Genomic DNA, 21094 nt, shown 5'->3' with positions numbered 1-21094 from the left:
GAGAGAGGAGGGTGCTAGAGAGGAGGGTGCTAGAGAGGAGGGTGCTAGAGAGGAGGGTGCTGGAGAGAGGAGGGTGCTGGAGAGAGGAGGGTGCTGGAGAGGAGGGTGCTGGAGAGGAGGGTGCTGGAAGGCGGCAGGTGCTGGAGAGAGGAGAGGAGGGTGCTGGAGAGGAGGGTGCTGGAGAGGAGGGTGCTGGGGAGAGGAGGGTGCTGGAGAGCGGCAGGTGCTGGAGAGAGGAGGGTGCTGGAGAGCAGTGGGCTCCTCAGCCTGGTGGGAGGTAGCCACCTATGATGTCTCTTCCATCCATCTATCTGTGTTGATTGACCCAGTCCTGACAGTAGGGACAACGGTCCCAGGCAAAGCACGCTTATATATTCTGGATCTGTGGGCACGACCACATGGCTGGGTCAGAGCTGGGGCCAAGGCTGGAGCAGGTAAGCAGGGAGACTGTTCCTAGCCCCTAGGTCCTGCCCGAGTTGGAGGCTTGGATATCTCACACTGCTGATCTCCATTGCCTGGAGGACCAGAAAAAATTGGCAGGGGCTTGGGCAGAGGATGGCCGTCTCCTCTGGTGAGCAACCATGGCCATGGAGTATGTCTACGTGCCACCCAAGTGATCCCTGAATGAAGGTCCCTGGCCCTGGAAGTACAGGGGCAGGTGGCTGCCTGCCCATATTTGTCTGTAGCCTTGCGATTACTGACTAAGAGAAGGCACCATTGGCAGCTCCTAGGGCCCCTCCTTCTTCCTCCCTCTGCTTCCAAGTCCACAGGCTGACATATGGTCAGCTGGCTGAGCAGCTGTCAGACCCGCAAGAGGAATTCTGCCCTGTCACTGCCAGCCCTGAGCTGACCAGCAGGACCTCCTCTGTGGGGAGTGCCCTGACAGCCCGCACCCCCAAAAGCCCTCCTCCTGGGAAGCACACATGACCACATGCCACCAAAGCTCAGCAGAGCACGACGGAAAAGCAGGTGTCCCCTACACTAACACTGTGACAACAACACAAAGCCCCAGGGACAGTCAGGCTTCCCCTTCAAGTCGCCTTTGAGGGGCACGGAGGCTGTCACTGCATCCCCATGAGCCTAATCAGAAATGGGACCAAATCAATTTCTGCCAAAGAAAACGTGTACTTGAGAATTCATGGCTGCACGCGACCTTTCTCACCAAACTCCAAGTCCAAAGTCTGTTCCTGGCCACGGGGAGAACAGAAGCCTCTGATTCTGAGTGCCTGGGTGTGCTTCTCTGGCTCAACACTGTGCACACAGTAGGCACCTAATTGACAAATCATGTAAGACCACACCAACTGCTCATCAGAAACTCAAAAATGCTTCACACATGGCAGCAGGGTCGACCTTCTGTGATGAAAGGGCCCAGGTGAGCAGTGAAAGCCCTATTTTCTGCCCAGCCCTGGGAATCCCTGCAGGATTTATTCCCGGTTAAATGTTGGACTTGAAGTGTAACTACCCCAAGAGAATATGTCAGTCTACTCCCAGCTACACATGCCCCATGTCAGTACTTTTTGTTGTTGTTGTTGCAGTTTGCCCGAGGCCAGGTTCGAACCTGCCACCCTCAGCACATGGGGCTAGCGCCCTACCCACTTAGCCACAGGCACAGCCTCCCATGCCACAGTCTTTCAGACAACGTTGTTAGGTTTTTATAGGGACTCAGAGACCCATGATCAAATGTGCAGAAACAATGGTGTCAAAGTTCACAGCTTTGCTTAAAGTAAACTTAGAGTCTATGAGGTCTAGTGAGATTTCATAAATTCACATTACTGCCCTTGACCACAAAATCAAGGGCATGGAGGCATGAAATTCAGAGTGATTTTCCTGTGTCTCTTTTCAACCACCCAAAGACAGAGAGAGTCTCATCACATTACCATCTGGAGACCCTGCTGCCCTCGTCTCATGCAGTGCTGGGTATGACCCTCTTGGGACATGAGGGGCCCTGCGATGGAGGCTGGGTATACAAATGACTGTTTGTTCTGGAGGGTATTTGGGGGGATGAAGAAGAAATACTAGGTCAATCGGATAAAAAGAAATTCTATGTCTTGATCACCTGTGACCTTAGGATTCTGGGAGGCCAAGAGAAGCCCAGAAGTCACAGCCATGTGAGGACTGTCCACACTCACCTGCAGACTCTGCAGCCCTCCATAGGCCGTGAAGAGCAGCAGGAACCCAAAGGAGACCACGAGCACGTTCTTCAGTCTCCTCTGCATGGTGCTGCTCGGAAGTGTTGACCATCAGTGGACGGTAAACTTGCAGGTCCCTAAGAGGAAACCATCAGAGCACGTGAGGACCACCCTGAACCGAGGAGGCCCATCCTCTCTCTCTGCTGTTAGTCATCAAGCTGTTGCTAGTTTTTCTTGGTTATCACCGGCCACGGGAAGTGTAAGGGAGCCTGTTACTCATTCACCTTCTCTGCCAGCCGCATCAGCCACTTTCCATGGGGCAAAGGGTTAGGACTCTTATCGGTGCTTATGTCATTATACTCTTTTCCTATTAATGTCTAATAGACACAGTCCTTATGGTAAAATAATAAGTTGTGTATTTAGGAGGATATATAATGGTACCTTCCACATTCAGAGAAATGGTTGGTGGTATAGAGTGTGGGGTTCAGCCTTTAAGAATAAAGCATAAATGTCAACTTTGGGACACACGGTTCAACTTCTGAAAAAGAGCTAATGTGCTTAGACGATCCCATAGCCAAAGTCTTAGTATTGCAAAGACTGAATGGTTTATAACACTGCAATAATTTAAAAAACCCTTGAGTGCACAGGGCACGTTTACATTTCATGTCACCGACAGTACTGCTGCAAAAATTATTAGTGGTCTTAGAGCCATGATAAGACAGGAAACTGTGTTCCAGAATGGCAAGTGACTTTAGAGGGTTGGGTCAGCAGCAGAGTCACCAGCAAGGCAGACACAGCCACATGGGGGTCGAGAGTTGTGGAGGCGAGACCAGTGTGTCTGAGAAATGGAACTCATAATTGCATCTCAGCTTACTTAAGACGAAGGTCTAAACAGGCACACGGGGCTGGTGGCTACTGTGCTGGATAAGGCAGTTCTGGACCTTAGAGTACCTTACCCCAAACCTCACAGCTTATAAGAAAAGTCACTTTCCTATTGAAGTGTTAGTAAAACCTGATGTTTGCAGATGGCATCTGAAGTTCTGTAGAGTCAGTCCTTTCCGCCTGCTGGCAGTCTGGATCTGTGCAGCAAATCCCACAGCTCAGTTAATCTGACCTGTGGTGGCCAAACTGCTTGGATCGCATGGCCAGCAGCAGACAGGACAAAGCCCTGTTGCTTAACTTGTTCCAATAAAGTAGTGGTTTTGTATCAACTAAGCATGAACTAGTGTGTTTGTGTAGACACAGAACAGCACAGCCCAGCAAAACCTGTGAGCCTGGCTCAGGGGAGCTGCTGCCCATGGAAACCGATGGTGTCGGCACCTTCCTGGCCTCACATGGTAACTTCTCTGCTGGGTGAGCCCAGGGCTATGTTCTCAACCACAGTTCTCTCTCAAAAAAGGTGCACTGCAAAATTTCAATAAGCTAATAATTTTGGAAACCGCTGGAATGGCCGTTGACACATGGTAATCATCAATAAATGTTCATTAGCTGAGGTCACGTTTTGACTTCCAGAGAAAATGCAAGCAGAGCAGCATTTACGAAGCGTATCACTTGGCGGAGCAGGAACTCTTCACACTAACCTCGTTATCACAAATGGAATGAACTTTACCTCCCTCTCTATTTTCTGGCAACAACTCAGCTTACTGTCATGGCGCGGAGGGACCTGGGTTCAGAGGAGTTTCTCCGTGTTCTCCTCTCCCTCCTCCTGCTGTCGCCCCCTTGGTCACTGACACTTACCTCTTCCAGGATTTGCTGCCTCTAGTCTGTGTCTCCCAAGGAGCTTCATGTTGTGCACAGAGAAACCCTGGGGATCCGTTTCCATTCCTCCAAGCCACACCCTCCCCGTGCTTCCAGCCGCCCCTCTTCCACTGGGAATTAAGTTCTGATGTGATCACTTCGACCTGATCTGCTTTTGCCCTTGTCCCCCCTCAGGTGCCCGCGTTGTCTACGTTAAAAGAGATTTTTTAAACTGAATGGTGTATTTTACCACCTGCTTCGCTCTCTAGTAGAATAAAATGCTTCTTAAAGAGGTGTCTCCCAGCACCTGATGGTTCCTGTGACCAGGCAGGCCTTAGATGTGGTCACGGGGTGGTTTGCTCCAGAGTAGAGGGACACCCACATAGTGCCCAGCTCCCAGCTTAAACGTCCCTACAGACCTGTGGTGGATGAGGGAAGAGAACGGCAAACTCCAGAAAAGTGGAGCTGGCTGGACACTGGTTGCAGCCACTAGCGATGTGTGCCGGAGCCCATGGCCCAGGCCAGGGCAGACCTCCCAGGGCTGCAGAGTTGTGGGGATAAACAATTTAAAAGGTACCCATAATCTTTTCACTCCTTGAAATTAACATCTAAAGCGTATCAGCCTGAGGAAAAAGATAATTTTGCAGATCTGCTTGAATCCAGTGGATTTATTGGGTAGGGAAGTCAGAGCTACCACCTGCCTGAGCTGACAGAGTGATGTGGGGAGCCAGGGTGTCGTGCGCCTGGTTCTACCAGCCACTAGGTGCCACTGTCTGCTACCACTGAGTTCGCCAAGTGCCCCTTGGGTTCCCAGTGTTACAGAATCACATTTGACATCAGCAAACTTCCTGCTAAGAAACTAAGATTGCTTTCAACTAAGGCAAGTCTAATTAATGGTTTGCTCTTTTATTGATTTATTTATTCATTTATTTACTTTTAATTATTTGTTTTTTTATTTTATAAGTAACAGGATATAAACATTTAAAGTACCACTTCTGTTCTTTCTTTGAGCTCTCATGTCATATTTTGGGAAGATACTGGAGCTAAAGATCACGATCATGATCACGATTCTTTCCTGGTAATAAAAAACCAACCATTTTTTCAGTCAGGTCAAATATCCTACTTCTTGCCTTGCTACCAGTACCCCAACATTCACAGCTGTAAGAAAACAATTAGGTAAATGAAAGATGGCAAGAGAGGGAGGTTACATACCAAAAACAGGCAGCTTTCAAGATTTAGAAAGAATTACTCTTTGCTTTTAAAAGCGTCCTATTCTCTTCTGTAAGAAAATGATAGCTTTTTTCCTACTAATATTAAAGAAATCGATGTCCTTATGCAAAGCTAACGCACTGCTCAATGAACAGACAAGGGCTCCATGGAAACGACTTCCACAGGTCTCCGAAGCATCTTCCTATACCTAGATTTCAGTGATGGGTATTCAGTTGGACGCTTCTGCATAAATAGTTCTGTTTAACCTCAAAATGGAGTGGTATCACACAGAGAGTCAACAGTTCATTAAAAATGCAAATTTTAAAAATTACTAACATGTACTTAAAAGTAACAAACTGCGTCACACAGTTTTAAGTGTTCCCTCAAGCTTTTCCTTTAAAGAAGGAACCAGTCTTGGAAATCTTTTTGTTGAATGTAGCTGTTTTTTTTTCAGCTTCTTTCTCTCTGGTTCATTAAGGTCCATATTCAAATTACATGTGGAAACTCCGATTCCTGGTGTCGGTGGCTCTACCTGATTTTTTCCGATGCTGAGGACTAGATGACTCTACCATAATTTTTACTTTACCTTTATCAAACACACGGAACGCCGTGCCTTCTGCCATGGTTTTGTGGCGTTGTAGGAAGATAGACTGGGGAGGTGCTCGATATCCTTAAGTGAGGATACTTCACAAAGACTGTACTAAATAGTATTTCTTTTTTAAAAATAAAAATTATATGAGCTCATTTCTATGACAAGTCAGACATAGGTGTGCCTGTGTCTATGACATGAACAGACTCATGCTTGTGTGCACACGTTGTATGTCTAAGGCACAGCAGACTCCCGGTGCCTGATAGACTCCCCTTAAACTCTTCCCTGGACAGCAGATTTGTGGAGGCAAGGGCTGTACGTACTCTTTTTATTTGGTGCACACACATATTATTTCCATATTTTTAGAAAGAGTATATAATTTTAAAGGGAATAAAAACGTGAAGGAAAATATACTTTTATAAAGAGATTTTCTTACAAAGACCTCTAAGAATTCAACTAAAACACCGATTTCTTTCTGGGCACCTTCTTTTCCCGAGGTGACTCTCAGGCACTCGGACCCACCAGCGGTTCCTAAAATGCTGGCATGGAAGGCCGTCACCAGGACCCCAGCAGCTGCAAGGGGGCCACAGCCACCTTGTGCCCTGCGCTTCCAGGCTGCCCTTCTGTGCCCACCAGCCCCTCCTGGCCCCACCTGGGCTTGGCTCGCTTCCCCACTGGCCGGAAAGTCCTTTTGGCCTGACCTGTTTCTGAAGAGCTGGGAAGAGGCAGGAAGTGTGGATGAGCCCCAGCAGACAGAAGTGCAGGTGGTGACCTCCCTTCAGCAAATGTGTCTCCAATTCTACACACTAGACACAGGTGACCAACACAATCCGGCAACCCTCCCAGGCCTGAGCTCAGGGAGGGCACTTGGTGGCAGCCAGTGTGACTGACTGGACACAGTGTTCTGCCCCGGGTCATTAGCTGCCTCCCTTGGGTCAGGTGGCTGCACACCTGCTCTTCCCTCTCAATCCTGCCCCTCTGCTATGGTGCCACCTAGCAGGGCCCAAAGGCCAGCACGGTGTGAGAAGGAAATGGGAGGGTCACACTGGCTCAACTGAGCAAAAACCAGGCTGGTGATGTGCTTTGAGAACTGGGGAGGATTGTGACTCACAAGGGTGGGTCAGAGTTCTGTGCTTACAGCACCATCCTCTGGCAAGAGGCTGCTTTGGGGTGTCTGGGGCCAGCAGCTGTGAGTGCTATGTCCAGTCCTCCCAGGTGGCCCCAGGAACCTCTTTAGTGAGACCGCTGAACATCCTCACACAGTCCTGAGGTGATAGCGCACCCAGCTGTGTCAATCAGATTCTAGTCCCAGATGGCTGGTCTGCACTCTGGACACAGGTAGGCCCCTTCTCAGGACAGCTGGCTATGTGTGGGTGCTGGAGACAAGAGCGTGCTTTTCCAAGTAGTCCCCAATATCTTGGGCTTTTCTTACCCAGTGCCCTAAATCTGGCACACAGTTGCTCAGCTGGACAATGAGCACTGTGCCAGGGAACTCATGGGAGACAGGACTTAGAGAAGAGAAAGCATTCCCAGCCTCTCTGTGTTACACCACATTGGTTTTGTTCTTCAGAAACTGAGTCTCTTTTTTTTCCAGACAGTGTCTCACTACGTCACCCTGGGTAGAGTGCCGTGGCATCACAGCTCACAGCAACCTCAAACTCTTGGGCTTAAGTGATTCTCTTGCATCAGCCTCCCTAGTAGCTGGGACTATAGGCACCCACCACAACCCTGAGCTATATTTTTGTTACAGTTGTCATTGTTGTTTTTGGCTGGCCCCGGCTAGGTTTGAACTCACCAACCTCAGTGAATATGCTGGCACCCTACCCACTGAGCTACAGGTGCCAAGCCCAGAAACTGAATCTCTTGACTCATTCACTCAACAGCAATGAACTGAACACCCACAACATGCCCTTCACTGAGCCAGTGGTCAGGCGCTGGAACTGCACACAGCTTTGATCTTTGTGGTCTGCGAAGAAAATGCCACATGAAGTTGGAGAGTAGATCTGTGGAGGAAGGCTTCCAGCCCCGCAGTAGGACGTCTGCAAGAGGTCTGGGGGGGGGGTCCTGCCTGTGTCTGGGGACGTCTCACCCCATCACCAGGGGGGTCCTGCAGGTGCCTGACACTTGTTCTGAGGGTCTGGCGGGGCTGGATTTCGTAGGATATGTAGACTTCGCCAGCATAAGAGAAACCTGACTCAATATTCACATCCCAGAAGGGATTTAATGTTCTTCAAAATTCTGTCTCTATAAAATCATTTGAAGAGGCTCGGCGCCTAGCTCAACGGGCTAAGGCGCCAGCCACGTACACCTAAGGTGGCAGGTTCGAATCCCCAGCCCGGACCCGCCAAACAACAATGACGGCTGCAACCAAAAAATAGCTGGGCATTGTGGCGGGCGCCTGTGGTCCCAGCTACTTGGGAGGCGGAGGCAGGAGACTCACTTGAGCCCAGGAGTTGGAGGTTGCTGTGAGCTGTAATGCCACGGCACTCTACCCAGGAGGACAGCTTGAGGCTCTGTCTCCAAAAAAAAAAAAAAAAATCATTTGAAGAAATGTCCCATGCCTGCAAGAATGAATTTATCTTGGAAAATTTTGCAGATTACTATATTTCTAACATCTTACCTTGACACTGCTCTTTGGAAGTTTGTTCTTGTGACCCCCCTCTCTTGAGACTGAACAGCCATGATAGGGTCTCTCTCTGTTCCCTGTCTCCTTCATCCATCAGACACACAATCAAAGAATAAAAATTAAGGGGTGTGTGTATGTTAGTGTCAGTCTTTCTATGTCTGAGATGCAGGGGATGAGGACTGAGCACGTATGAGGCTGGGTCTACCCGCAAATCCTCTCTAGATGCACCCACAGCCCTCCTCTTTGCCCCACTTTCTTTTTGGAGACAGACTCTCATTTTGTGGTGTCATAGTTCATAGCACTCTGCCCAGAGAGTGTGCAGCTCTGGCCTAGCTCCTGTCCTGCACATGGGGACACTGCGGGTGGCTGCCGGCCCAGCCAGCTTCTGAGCAGCCTGCTGTGGGGCTGGACTTGCCACAGATCATGTCAGGCAGAAGAGGTCCCCATCAGCGGCCAGGACCTCACCTCCCATGCACCCTTCTGCAGCCTCGTGGTCCTCCCAGAGTCTAACCCTGGAGCCTAAATCTCCCCTCCGCACAGACATCAGAAAGGTCCAAACTGGTGGAGTGTTTCATGGAGATGCTGCCCATTCCAGACACATTTTCAGAAAGGGTGTGAAACTCACCCTTTTGAGGGCCCCTCTAGGCCCTGGTGGATATGGAAACCCTGCTCTCGTGCAGAGTCTCGGGGGCCTCATATCCTCAAGAGCTCAGCTCAGCTCATTTCGGCCTCCACCCTGCTCCTCCTGTGGGGCCTGCAGTCTGAGCTCAGAGGACAGGACAGTGGGAGTGGGAGGGACCACAGACAAGGCCTTCTGGGGCTCCTCTGCATGGGACATCCTTCTCTTGGGACCCAGGCCCCTCTCAGTGGGATGACATCCTGGGGCCCTTCTCTGTGGGACATCCTCCTTCTGAGGCATCCTTTGGGTAATTACAGCGACTTCTACATCTGCAGGAACCTCTGAAAAGGAGGTTGGTTGCTGGCTGGTTTTGCAAAGGCAACAAATGAGCTGAGTTCTTGCTGAGGCTGCTCCTGAATGCAGGGGAGGCACTTTTGCAAGGTCAGGGTGAAGGCCTGCTGGGGGGTCAGCCTTGCCCAGACAGTTTACCTGATTCAGCACCACTGTCTCTCCTTGACAGAAAAACATGCTTTTTGCTATTCTATCCATAAGCAAAGGAACCGCAACTCTCTGACAGTTCCAAAGTGAAACTCTTAGAAATGAAAGAAGTAACTGGCCATTGGAGGCTTGAGCTGCAGATCTGCCGTAGTCTGAGTACTGGCAGGAGGATGCTCAGAGCACACCTGGTGGGGGAACCCCAAGAGAGGCGAGGGGTTCTGTCCTGCAGGTGGACCTGGGAGAGCCCTGTAGGCGTCCCCAGCCTTGGGTAAGGCCAGCAGATCCCCCTGTCCCTTCCTAGGAGGCTTTGCTGTTTGGGTCTCACTGGAGGGACAGTTTAGTCATGTATCACTCACATCTGGTCAGAATGAGGACTAAGAAGTTTTATATTTTTAAACTCTGAGAACATAATACCAGCTTACTTGCAATATACCTTTGGCACAGAGAAAAATTACAATGTAAAAAAAAAGTTTTTCTTGTAATTGTGAGTCCCCAATCGTGGGCTCATGCTCACTGCTCCCTGGTATCAATGCCAACGTGCTTGCACGGCCCCCAGGTTGGCTTGGTGGCACTTTCTCCCCAAGTCTGGTCCTTTGTGTCTTATCTGAAGCCAGTTATACTCCGGCGGGCCCTGAGGTCCCGCTTGCAGCCTTGTCTTTCTCTATGTCCAGGAGACGCTGTGAGGATCCTGTCCTTTGCTCTGTTCCCATCAGCACTGGTGGGCTTGAGATCACTGACCAAAATTAAGGCTGTTAAGGCAGAAAAATCCATAATTGTGTAAAAGTTTCTTAAAAACTAGATGAGAAGATGGACCCAGGAAGACACCCCAACAAAGTTGAGAGGTTTTAGGGAAGTTTCAGAGAAGGGTGTCCTCATGTCAGAGTCTCCTCTTCTCAGAGGAAGGTAGAGTACGGAGGTCACCGTCATTGCCACAGATTGTGCCTCTCTGGCTAAAGCACGTGTCTATGTGAGATAGTCAGTAGAGGTCAGCACTTCAGCTGGTCTTCAAATGAATGGTGTTCCACAGCGTGCCAGAGGGATTACAGGCTGGCTTGCCAGTGACAGTGGCTCCCAGGACGTCTCATCCCACTGGGCAGCGTGCAGGTGGGGTTCCCAGGATGCGCTGGCCGGGGTGGCGGCTGGAAGTGCTCAGGCTGGGGCTCAGTTGACAGGGAGTGACACACAGGAAGTGCTCAGGCTGGGGCTCAGTTGACAGGACACACAGGGAGTCAGTCCCTCAGGTGTCCTCAGGTGGAGCTGGCCTTGGGGCCTTGTTACAATCTCTCCAAGATCAGGCTACAAATAATTCTTTCTAAATTGTCCTTTGAAACAGCAGGACCAGAAAGGCAAATGACTTCTGCTCACCAGGTTAAAAATGCTACGGCCTCTTTGAAGAGACACCACAAAGACAGCACAGTGAAAACTCAAAAGGCTGTGTGAGATGGAAAGCTGCCGGCCTGACGACATCCGGGCCCTGGTGTCTCAGGTTCAGAGTTTTCTCAGCAAAGCAGGCCCTTTCTCCCCTCTAGGCAAACATATTCCCCAGCTCCCTGACCCAGCCTAAAGTGTGAGGTGGGTCCTGCAGGGCAGATGAGCCCCTCCCTGAGGCAGGAGATCAGCTCCGCTGGGTGCCAGGCCTGGTTCTCTGCTTTTGAGCCATGAGATTGGGTTTTGAAATCACAGACTGAACTAACTCATTTGTGACAGGTCAGTACAGGAGCTGAAGAGATGAGGATACTGGAATCTCCCCAAAACTCAGGTTTTCTGAAGCTCACGATTTCTTTGAGAACGTTCTTATTACACTATCTCACAGTGAATTCTGGTTGTCTGATGTCGGCTCCTAGGTTTCTCATGTGGTCTTATTTTCCTGGCTGGACCCCCCCCCCCCACTTCACACTGAATTCCACCAGCAGGCACAGGGCAGCTGCCTCAGCCCTTTCATTCCATCAGCTGCACTGTCCTCCCAGGCTCTGCCTTTTCTGTTCTCCTGCGCCCTGCGGGGCACACAGTCGGTGCTAACTAAATGCTGATTTTTCTCTTGTAGTGCCCTTGAGGCAAAACACACACGCTTTGGGGGGGGTAGTGTGAGTGCTGCACACTTCATTCTGGTTATACTTGGAAATAATCAGGGAAAGAAGATGTTTTCTGATTGCCGAAGGCCCTCGTTCTAAAACAGTAACTCACAGACAGCAGAATATTAACAGTGGATCAAGAATGTAAACAGCCTAGCATGTTCCAATCACTAGATCTGCACATTATCTAAAAGATAATCTTCAGAAAAAAGTAAAATCATGATTTGTACCAAGATATAAAAATGAACATGAGGAAAGAGTTTGTTTTACACATATGATAGGTAAGAGGGAAGCAGGCAGACGTCAGAACTGGCTCAAAGGAAAAGTGAAAACAGTTTATATAAAGTAAAGAAATTTTGAAATGAATTGCAAATGGAGGGAAGACTGTGTTCTCCACGGGGGAGGAAGCCAGTTAAAATCTCTACTGAGACAGGACAGAACACAGATAAACGCCAGTTACTGGATGTATACAGAGAGTTCTCCAAGTTCAAAGACAATGAACAGCTCGGAGATCAGAGCTGTAGTTTTTTACTGAGACACAAGTATTTTTCTGAGTCTCTAATTCGTGGCACTCTCCAGTGAAGGGATTACTTTTACCATTTTTCGATTAGTAATCTTTTTGTGTGCTATGAGTTGTCTACATTTTCAAAATTCAGCACAAAGATAGTCATTTTTTTCACTAAAATTAATTAAAAATCCAAAACTAAAATCAAAACTAACAGACACATTTTCCCAATCACACAGATGACCGCTTTTCACAGAGATTACAGCTCTTTGGGTGACATTTGTGTAGTGAATTCTGTAATTCTGTGGAAGAGTAAAGTTATCTCCTGTGCCCACGGGGCCAGGTCAGTCTGCCCGGAGAGGGCAGCCAAGGCAGGTGCTGGACACCCACCAGGAAGCAGGTGGCTTCCTTTAGAGATGTGCAGACGCTTCCGGCCCTCAGCTGCAGAGCCACTGGCCAGGTGGCCCCTCCTGCTGGGAAGCATTTCATGAAGGAGCTGTATTTGTTTGTCTCTTCCTGTCTGATAGACCCAGACAGTGTATGGATCCTATAATTTTTTCTGCTTTCAAGTTGACCAAGGCGAAATTCTTCCTGATTATTGACAAATCTAAATTCTAAAGAATGCTGCTCATGGAATTGTTCACTTAAACCTGAGACAAGGGGAAGAAAGAACAGTGGTGTCCTGTGAACATTTCCGGCCATATAGGAGGCCTGGCATGAACTGAACTCCTGAGAGGAGGCGCAGACACCACCGAGAACACAGGAGCTCCGGGCCTGTGGGCAGGTCGCATTGTACACACTGCCCAGCTGTTAGCAAGTGTCCCCATGTCCATTCTCTTGCCTGCAAAAGGGAAGTACGGTGCTATCTGGGCTGGTGGCAGACTCTGCAGATGAAGGAACAGAGGCCCAGGGCGTGAGAGAGACTGCATTTGCCAGCTGAGCTCTGTGTACACTGTGTCTCCCCAAGCCATGCGGCAGGATGGGGACAGCAGGAGGATGCAGAAGCTCTGCCACTGTGAGGTCTGTGGGCTGCCAGTTGCATTAGGATAGCCTGACCCCCTGGGAGGCCTGGGGCTTGGGAAGCCTGCCTGGTGACCATGAGCTTCAGGTTCCCAAACGCAGCAAAATGCACATCCAGCACTGCTAGTTGTCTGTTCAAATCCACACACTCTTCCTCCCTCACTAACAGAGAGAACCTCAGGAGGTTTGATCTGTCCAGACAAAATACGCACTGTCCTTAGCAGCTGTGCAGCCGAGGGTGGTCACCAGCAGTTACCTCCAGGAACCCCTGTAAAAGGCGGGTGTTGGAGGAGCTCCCCAGCCTGACCTCTCACTGTTCCCCTCTTCCTGACTCAGTCCTGAGGCTGAAGCCCCAGAGAGTCTCTGGAGTGGGCAGGGGAGGAGCCTGCCTCCCTGGTGACGTGGGGAGCCCCTGTCAGCCCAGGGTAGCCAGCCTCTGGCTTCTAGTTCCTGAGAAAAAGGAGGCTCTGCACTGCCAGGCCACTTCCAGCTAGGTTTGTGTCACTCACAGCTGAACACGTCCCCGTCTTACTTCTGAAGGAGCTCAGAGTACAGTACCCCAGAATCTGCCCTTCTGGAGTAAGGGTTATTTTGAGTTGAAGGCAACTGAGAGGAAACAGATGCCGGTGAGCTCCCTGCCCTCCCGTCCGCCTGAACAAGGACACAAACACCTGTGAATGAGGACCCTGCCCCTGCCTCATGTCCCAGGAAGGGATGGCTGCAGCCACAGCACCAGAGACAACATGATACCTGAACTCCACACAGCAAACCTTACTCACCGGTCCCATCTTCCATAGTTCCCCTGCAAAGACCTTCCTCCAGCTGCCACCCCCAGAAACCCAAAGTCTGCCTTTGCCTTGTCAATTCTCTGAAAGTGACTGTGCTTTCCTCAGACACTGCATAAGTCTGAGTCCTGACATCCTTCCAATTGCTCTTCTCCGAGGACTCCCAGGGTGCAAAGTTAAGAAGATTCCATTGGCTTTCTTTTGCTAACCTGTTCTTGGTCCTTGTAATTTGTAGGCCCCAGCCCTAAGGGACACTCTTCCCTTCCCTGTGCAGCTGGGAGCGAGCCTGTTCTGTGAGGTCCCGGCTGAGGCTAGTGAGTGGGCAGCAGTCAGGTGCCGGTGGACGTGTCTTGGTTCACCCATTGAGGATGGCACCCAAGACTGAATGGAAACTAGAACAGTCACACTTCCCTAGATGCCCCCTAAAGTCACCCTCCCTGTGGAAGGGGAGATGTTGATTGGTGGCATGCAAGAGTCAAATTCTAAAATTTCACTCAAACAACTACGTACAGGAGAATAGTGACACTGTTTTCTGAGGTCTGCTGTGTCACTAAAGCCAACTTGTTTTCCAGAGTGTGTACCCTCCAGAAAAGGCAAAGACAGGTGAGGAAGACTTGGCATTTTGCCCCTAGAGAGTGACTGGTCTCCTGACGCCTCCCTTCCCCTAGTAAGAGCCTCTACGCTGCTCACAGTCTCCCCTGTGGGTTGTGACCCTCACGGACACAGCTCCTGCCCTGGGCCTTTCAGTGGTCAGGCACTGTTCTTGCACCTCCTTTTGCTGAAGGCAGCCTTGACTGTCCCCTGTGTTCACTAGCGTCCCCCTGGGCCTGCTTTGGGGAAGATCTGGCCCACCAGCCTTGTCTTTCTGTCGTGAAGCTCCCAGTGTGGAAATTTCAACTTATAAATTAAAAACAATGATAATGCCCTCAATTTCTAAAGACATCAGGAATTTGAATTCGAGAGAATTTGTCAGCATCTCTTAATATTTCTTTTTCTTTTTAGGATAAACTTTGGACTCAGCCAGTTACAAAAGAACACTTTCTTTTTAGATGAATTAAAATTATTACTGACAATATATGTTAGGACAGACCAATGCTTTACAATATTGGAATATATATAAAACCATTATATATATATAAAACCATATATAAAACCATATATTGGAATATATATAAAATATATATATAAAACCATAACCCATACAAAATTAATCACCATTTCATATTTGACAATGTTTCCTATACATTTTTAATAAATCAAATAAGTTCAATTTGTTTTTCTATGCCTTTCAGTGGTCTTAATATTTCAAAAAAACCAAATTTAGAGTTGTGCTTTTTTTGTTTTCTGGGCTGAGTTCAAACCCGCCAGCCTCGGTGCATGTGGCCAGCGCTGCAACCACTGCACTATGGGCGCCAAGCCCCAAATTTAGAGTTTTGATTTTGGAAAGTTTGTCAAATATCGAAGGCCTAAAACATTGGTTCAAATAAGATTACATCCAAAAAGATTTTAAAGGAAATACATAGTCAAGTGGATCACATGTAAATTCTTTCACAAATTCTTTTATGAGCTTCACCTAAACTGCACAATCTACAAACATTCTAAACCGTCTGTAACTTTGCCCTGCCTTTCACTTTCTTAGACAACCATTCTTTTTCAGGACAAAATTTATCACACAAGATTCTCTCTTTACACCAGGCCATTCTCCTTTCTGTCTAATTCCTCTTACTCTCAAAAACCCACTTCCTACAAAACAGAATCTCAGTTTACTATGAAGTCATCCATTCACTTGGCCAAACTGATAATTAGAAGGTTTAAGAGCAAGAATCTTATCTTTTGACAAAGACTCTGTTTCCCCAACAATTTAAACAACCAAATTATTACATTTTATAAATGAGAGACATTTTATGAGATGCAACATTGATATAGGATTTTCCCACTCCGAGCTGGACAGGGAACCCCCATTTTTCAGGCTCAGGTGGGCTCAGATATCAGACTCCCATCTCCGGGCACTAACACTCTGAGCCCCAGCCAGGTTATGAATAAAGCAGCCTGAAACCTTTTGGCTGGCCCCACCCAGACTAAGGAGCACACACCCTAATCCTCTCCCCAGACAAAAACCACAGCAAAGACCTAATAACCTTGTCCAAGGTGTGGGGCTGCATTCATCCATTTGCCAGAACACCCATTCAGTTTATAAAGGTATTTTTCCGTCTACTGAGTCCTGGCCAAAATATCTCTCAGGGCCAATTATTTACCCCTAGACAAAGGACTCATGCAGGAAACCTCCGACCTGGGCCTCCTCCCCCCTTTCAGAGGCTATCCACCCAGGAGACCTGTTGTTGATATGGATACAGCCCCTTCCCCACGAGATTTACACTCTCTCCTCCAGATTTTCAAGGGCCATCCCGAGCTCACCGGACTGCCCGGACCACAACACTTTCCAAGGCACGGCTCCTCTGCCAATAGCTCTGGCACTCTCCACTCCCTCTGCATGCCCCTCAGTCCAACAAAATCCCATTTTATCACTGATCTGTGGTCCGCGGGCTCAATTCTCAAATTCCTGAGACCAAAAACTCACTGAAGAAATCCCAGTAACAAAACTACAAAACCTTTTCTAATGTCTTTTCATTTTCCTCCAAGACAACATGGCTGCCCAAAGACAGAAAACGGAAAACCTGGAACTTCCATTTTCCCTCAGAATAGCAGGGGGGGCAAAGTTGGATCAGAGAAGAAGGGTGCACTCACGCATTTGTTTCCCCCGTGAATGGGGGGTGGGAGGCGAAACCCCACCTATTGTTACCCGTCTCAGTCATTCTCCAAGCACCCACATGCACTGTCAATCCCTTCTTAAAGTTCTTCAACTGGTAGTCAGTGGGGGGGCTTCCCTTGCTCCCTCCCCATCTCCACCCTAGGTCTCCCTCCCGAGACGCACGCTCACACCACACTCTTTTACACACTTTCTACTTGCCAGCAATTTAATGCCCAAGGGTTGATCAGACTCCCTCTTCCACTAAAATTGTAGTGGGCTTCAAAAGGATCCTACCTTACTCTGGATGTCCTGGCACCACCTGTTACCAGTTCCTCTCTGGTGCTCAGCCTCCGCAGTGACCCGCTGCAGGGACCTCACCAGCTCTGTCTCAATGAAATGTTCCTCTGGGAGAATTTGTCCCAGGAGCGCTCTGAGGACTGTGTCGTCAGACCAGCAGGAGTTCCCCACGGCGGGGGGTGATCAGCCTGGCAGGCAGAACCCGACCCAAAGAATCTAGCTGCACGGTTTTGCTACCAAACCGGTCAGGGAACCAACAAATGTAGCAGAAAATTGATGCAGACAGAAGACTCCAGGCACCAGTTGATTAGAGGAAGAGGGTTTATTCTGGCCAGGAGGTAACTCGAAACACTAGAGTGTCTCCAAAACTGAGCCCCCCCGACTCAATCTCTTGCCTCTCTTTTATCCACTTTTCAGGGCGGGAGTGCACGTGAGGGTCATAAAACAGAGAGAGACGTGACATCATTCTCAACGTCCCGGGCTCAAGGGGAAGGTCAGATTCACCCGCATCCTTGAGACCAGTTGGGCCGCCTGCCGTCAAAGGCAAAAGAAACCCAAGGAAGTTACTAGGTTACAATCTAGGCCCCAGGCATGTCAAGGGAGCAGCATACAGACAACAGAAATGCCTGCGGCTTGGCTGAGGCCGACACAGGGCAGCTAGGACAGATTCTCTTAGCTCTGTTTTTGCTGTCTTGCCTCACTGTGACTGCAGTCCTCTCCTGCCCTAGTCCCAGCATCTGCAAATGCTGCAAATCTTGTGCTCAAGACTTACTTTCAGATACTGAAGAGGACATGGCACCTGCACTAGAGGGGCAGAGTCAGCCAGGCATCCCCAGCCTCAGGCCAGAGCGCCTGGTGTGGGTGAGCGGGCCTAACGGGTGGGAGCCCCTGGGCTGGTGAGTTTGCTCCAAGTGCAGCCTACACAGACGCTGAGCTGCTGACCAGCCACTGGCTGCTGCTGAGGCACAAAGGGCTGCTTTCATGCAGATGCACCAGGAAGGCCCCCTGAGGCGGGCAGAGCACCTGGGTCCTAAAGTGCTCTCCCTGCGGTGTGTCTGCAAGCATCGGGAAAGGGCATGTTGGAGGGCTGCCAGCTCCGGGAAGCTAACTTGCTTGCACAGGACAACTTTAAGAAAATCTGGAAAATGGTAAGATCTGAAGAGGACTGACTCTCGTCCAAGCAGAAAGCTGCCTCACCAAATGCCTTTTAGGGAGCATCTGCCTCCTGTGTTTGTGACCCTCCTTCCCTGGGCCAGTGACTGTCCCAGTGGGCAGGGAAGAGGCAGTGGAGGGGCAGGCTGGGCTGGCCCAAGAGGAATCCCCAAGGTGGGGGTTCCAGACACTCCCACAGAGTTTTAACAGGGCAACCAGGAGACCCATTGGGAAACCAGGAGAAAGAGATGCCAGGCCTGGCCTGTACCTGCAGCTGTCCTGGCACAAACACACAGGCAGCACCATTGGCCTGCACTGAAGGAGGCCTGTCCACCCTGCCCCAGGGGCCCTGTCCTGGTTGATCTCGGAACCAAGTCCTGATGGCTGCAGATCAGTTGAGAGCATCATTGAGGAAAATGCCGCTGTCCCCCAGGCCACTCTGCACACGCTGACGAGGGCCATTCTTTGAGTTCTGTTGCTGTTCTCGGGGCTAACTGGTCGGTGACGCAGAGGAAAGCACTGCAGACGGAATGACTAGCGTAAAAGGGAGACTGAGGCTCACTCCGGCACTCAGTAACTACCTATCTTTATCGATCTTCTTATATACTCTATAACATCCGATAAAAGTTTAAAATATCAAACAGTTAAGAAAGCTAAGTCACGGAAACTACCATAAAAACTCCAATTCCAGTACAATGACTGCTGAGCACATATTCAACTGATACGAATTGAGAACATTTTGGTTGGGGCTGAACCACGAAAGCACCAGGCTGTCTGCTCCGTTAGCCCATTGCCTTAAACTAAAACTAGCAACTATTACGTTAATGAGGAGAAAGGAGCAAAGTACAGCAGCCCAGTGCCTGGACAGAGTCCGGCCCCCAGCTACTACCCAGCGTGGCCCTGCGGCACATCCCTTTCTGAGAATGTTTCTGCTTTGCTGCAGGCCCAGGTATGTCCTCACGGTAAGGGAATTCCCATCTTAGGGCCACATTCTTTGGGGGGCACATGAGGCTAAACTACCAAGTTTGAGTGTAGGGGGCTGTACCCCTTCAGAACCCCGACCTTGGTTAGGATTGAGTGAGAAAGGAAAGGGCCCAACATGGGTGGCAGGAGCTTGAGCAGGAGCAGGAGAAACAAGAAGGAAGAGACAGGACAATCCTCCCTGGAACAAGGGTGTGTCCCCACACGCGAGGATTCTTCTGCTAGGAGGGCGGGGCGGGAGCGGCTGTGGCTTCTCTGGCAGCCTGATGCTACCGCCGGGCTGGAGGGGAGTTACAGGTGTGCAACGGTCTGTGCCTCTCAGAATGCCCACTCAAGGAAGAATCTTCATCCTGTGACACACCCAAATTGACGCCATATGCGGATGGTTCTCACTGCCAGACCCAGTACCCGGATCAGAGTCTGATGAGCTCTCTGCGAGCTGCAGATGAAGCCCCCCAGGTGTGGCGTTGTGCCTTCACACCCTGGGTGAGGCAGGGCCGCCGGGGCTCAGGGTGGGCTGCACCTGAGTGGGGACGTCAGGGACTGGCTCCTGAGACTGCATCCTCTGTCCACAGAAGGACCCCCTGTCACTGCGAGACTGTGCTCACCCAGCACATGCAAGCACAGAAGGAAGGGACAGAAAGGACCTGCTTTATTGGTGACTGAGAATAAAGTCACCATAATAATCCCCCCTCCCCCCGTGGTGTGGGGAAGAGCATTTGGCCTGCACAGCTGGGTGAGAAGGAGGCAGAGAGCAGGGCAGCCCCACGGCTCGGCCTGGACAGCACATGGCCCCACTCTCGGAAGGACCCTGGCTCAACTTGGTGCTCTGCTGTCCCCACTGACACTCCCAGGGACGTCACCTTTGCACTCACGTCCTGGGTGAAGTCCCAGGCACAGGGCAGCACACATGTGAGCAGAGGGAGCTCCCCGTGCACCGTGGATGTCCCCTGTCACTCCTGCCTCTCCACATGCACAGAGCATTCTCCAAGCCCTGCAGCGTCTGTAGACCCAGATGCAGTGAGCTCCAGGAGAGAGAAGCCCCACTGAGTCTCCACCCCCACATGTGCACTTTGGCGTAAGGATGATGTGAGCTGAAGACAGCTGAGACCACACAGATGAGGGAAGAGCTCCACCCTCTCCTTCCTTATGTGCCTATAAGCGGATGTAATTGGCAAAGGTGTCCCCTGCCCTCTCTGCCAGGACTGACCGCGGTCAATCAGCAGAGACCACAGCAGGCCCTCATCAGCCTGGAGAGCCCAGGATGGCCACGCCACAGGCCTTAATGCCCAGCCCTGGCTCCCACGAGTGTCCTGACGTTGACCTCCTAGTCTGCTGCTCCAGAGACTCTGATTTTATCAAGAGGACAAACTTGTGACAAGCTCTGTTGTGAGAACATGACACAAAGCCTCCAGCTGCCACCTGGGGTGTGTGTGCTGTCATTATCCCCACTTTAAAGATGGAAAGGAGAGGTGAAAAATGATGATGCAACTTTCCCGGGACCCCATCACTGACAAATGCCACAGCTGGAAAACAGCAGGCACCAGGGGGAAGGCGTCCTTTGCTGACCCTTCCTAGCTCTCTGTCACTGCCAGATAGAGAAATTTGGGCCTCAATGTAAAATACAGACATGGGGCCCCTTGTACAAAAAGCAGGGGGGGAAGTGCCGTTTAGGGCTTGAATTATAAAGTCTGTTCCTTTCTCCTGTAGTCTCTCTCTCTCTGTTTGTCATGGTATTCTTTTATTTGCTACTGAAAGTCATTCTAAGAAGGAAAATTAAAAATTAGAAGTCAACTTATTTTGTACAATGTCAATTGTAAATGCAAATATAGAAACATTTATCTTATTTGAAAAATCACCAAAATCTCTCAGTCTGTACTTTGCAGTTTGCACGTACACATGAGAGGCATGAGAAGCTGCAAAGGGCCTCACCGCGGTCCCCGCTCTGTGACGTCCTCCCCAGACCAGTCCTCCCTGGGGCTCCCGGTCTGGGTGGTGCACTGGTCCTTGCCACAGTCTGTCTCGCCCCGCCACAGTCTGTCTCGCCCCCACCCCAGCCCCAGCTGCTGGCAGTGCTCACTGTGCCCCACTCCCCACTGGTCCTCACCGCAGGGGCCCACACAGTC

At 50.1% G+C, this 21094-nt stretch overlaps 1 protein-coding gene across 3 annotated transcripts in view; it reads right to left on the bottom strand.

Annotated features, from left to right (window-relative positions):
• Window positions 1-21094, bottom strand: part of UNC93A (unc-93 homolog A) — a 45411-nt gene that overhangs the window by 23148 nt on the left and 1169 nt on the right. For 2 of the 3 annotated variants that reach the window (XM_003792372.3, XM_023514649.1), the window contains exon 2: window positions 2130-2266. In XM_003792372.3, coding sequence (XP_003792420.1) covers window positions 2130-2216 — 87 coding nt within the window. In that variant the 5' untranslated portion in view covers window positions 2217-2266. Of the gene's footprint in view, window positions 1-2129; window positions 2267-21094 lie in introns of those variants that run through there. The other variant, XM_023514648.1, reaches the window with a different exon arrangement.

The sequence above is a fragment of the Otolemur garnettii genome, unplaced genomic scaffold, assembly GCF_000181295.1.
Source record: "Otolemur garnettii isolate 467f Iridium unplaced genomic scaffold, OtoGar3 scaffold00056, whole genome shotgun sequence".
NCBI classification, from domain to species: Eukaryota; Metazoa; Chordata; class Mammalia; order Primates; family Galagidae; genus Otolemur; species Otolemur garnettii.
The sequence above is the reverse complement of the archived record's forward strand: the minus strand, read 5'-3'. Positions and strand labels throughout refer to the sequence as shown.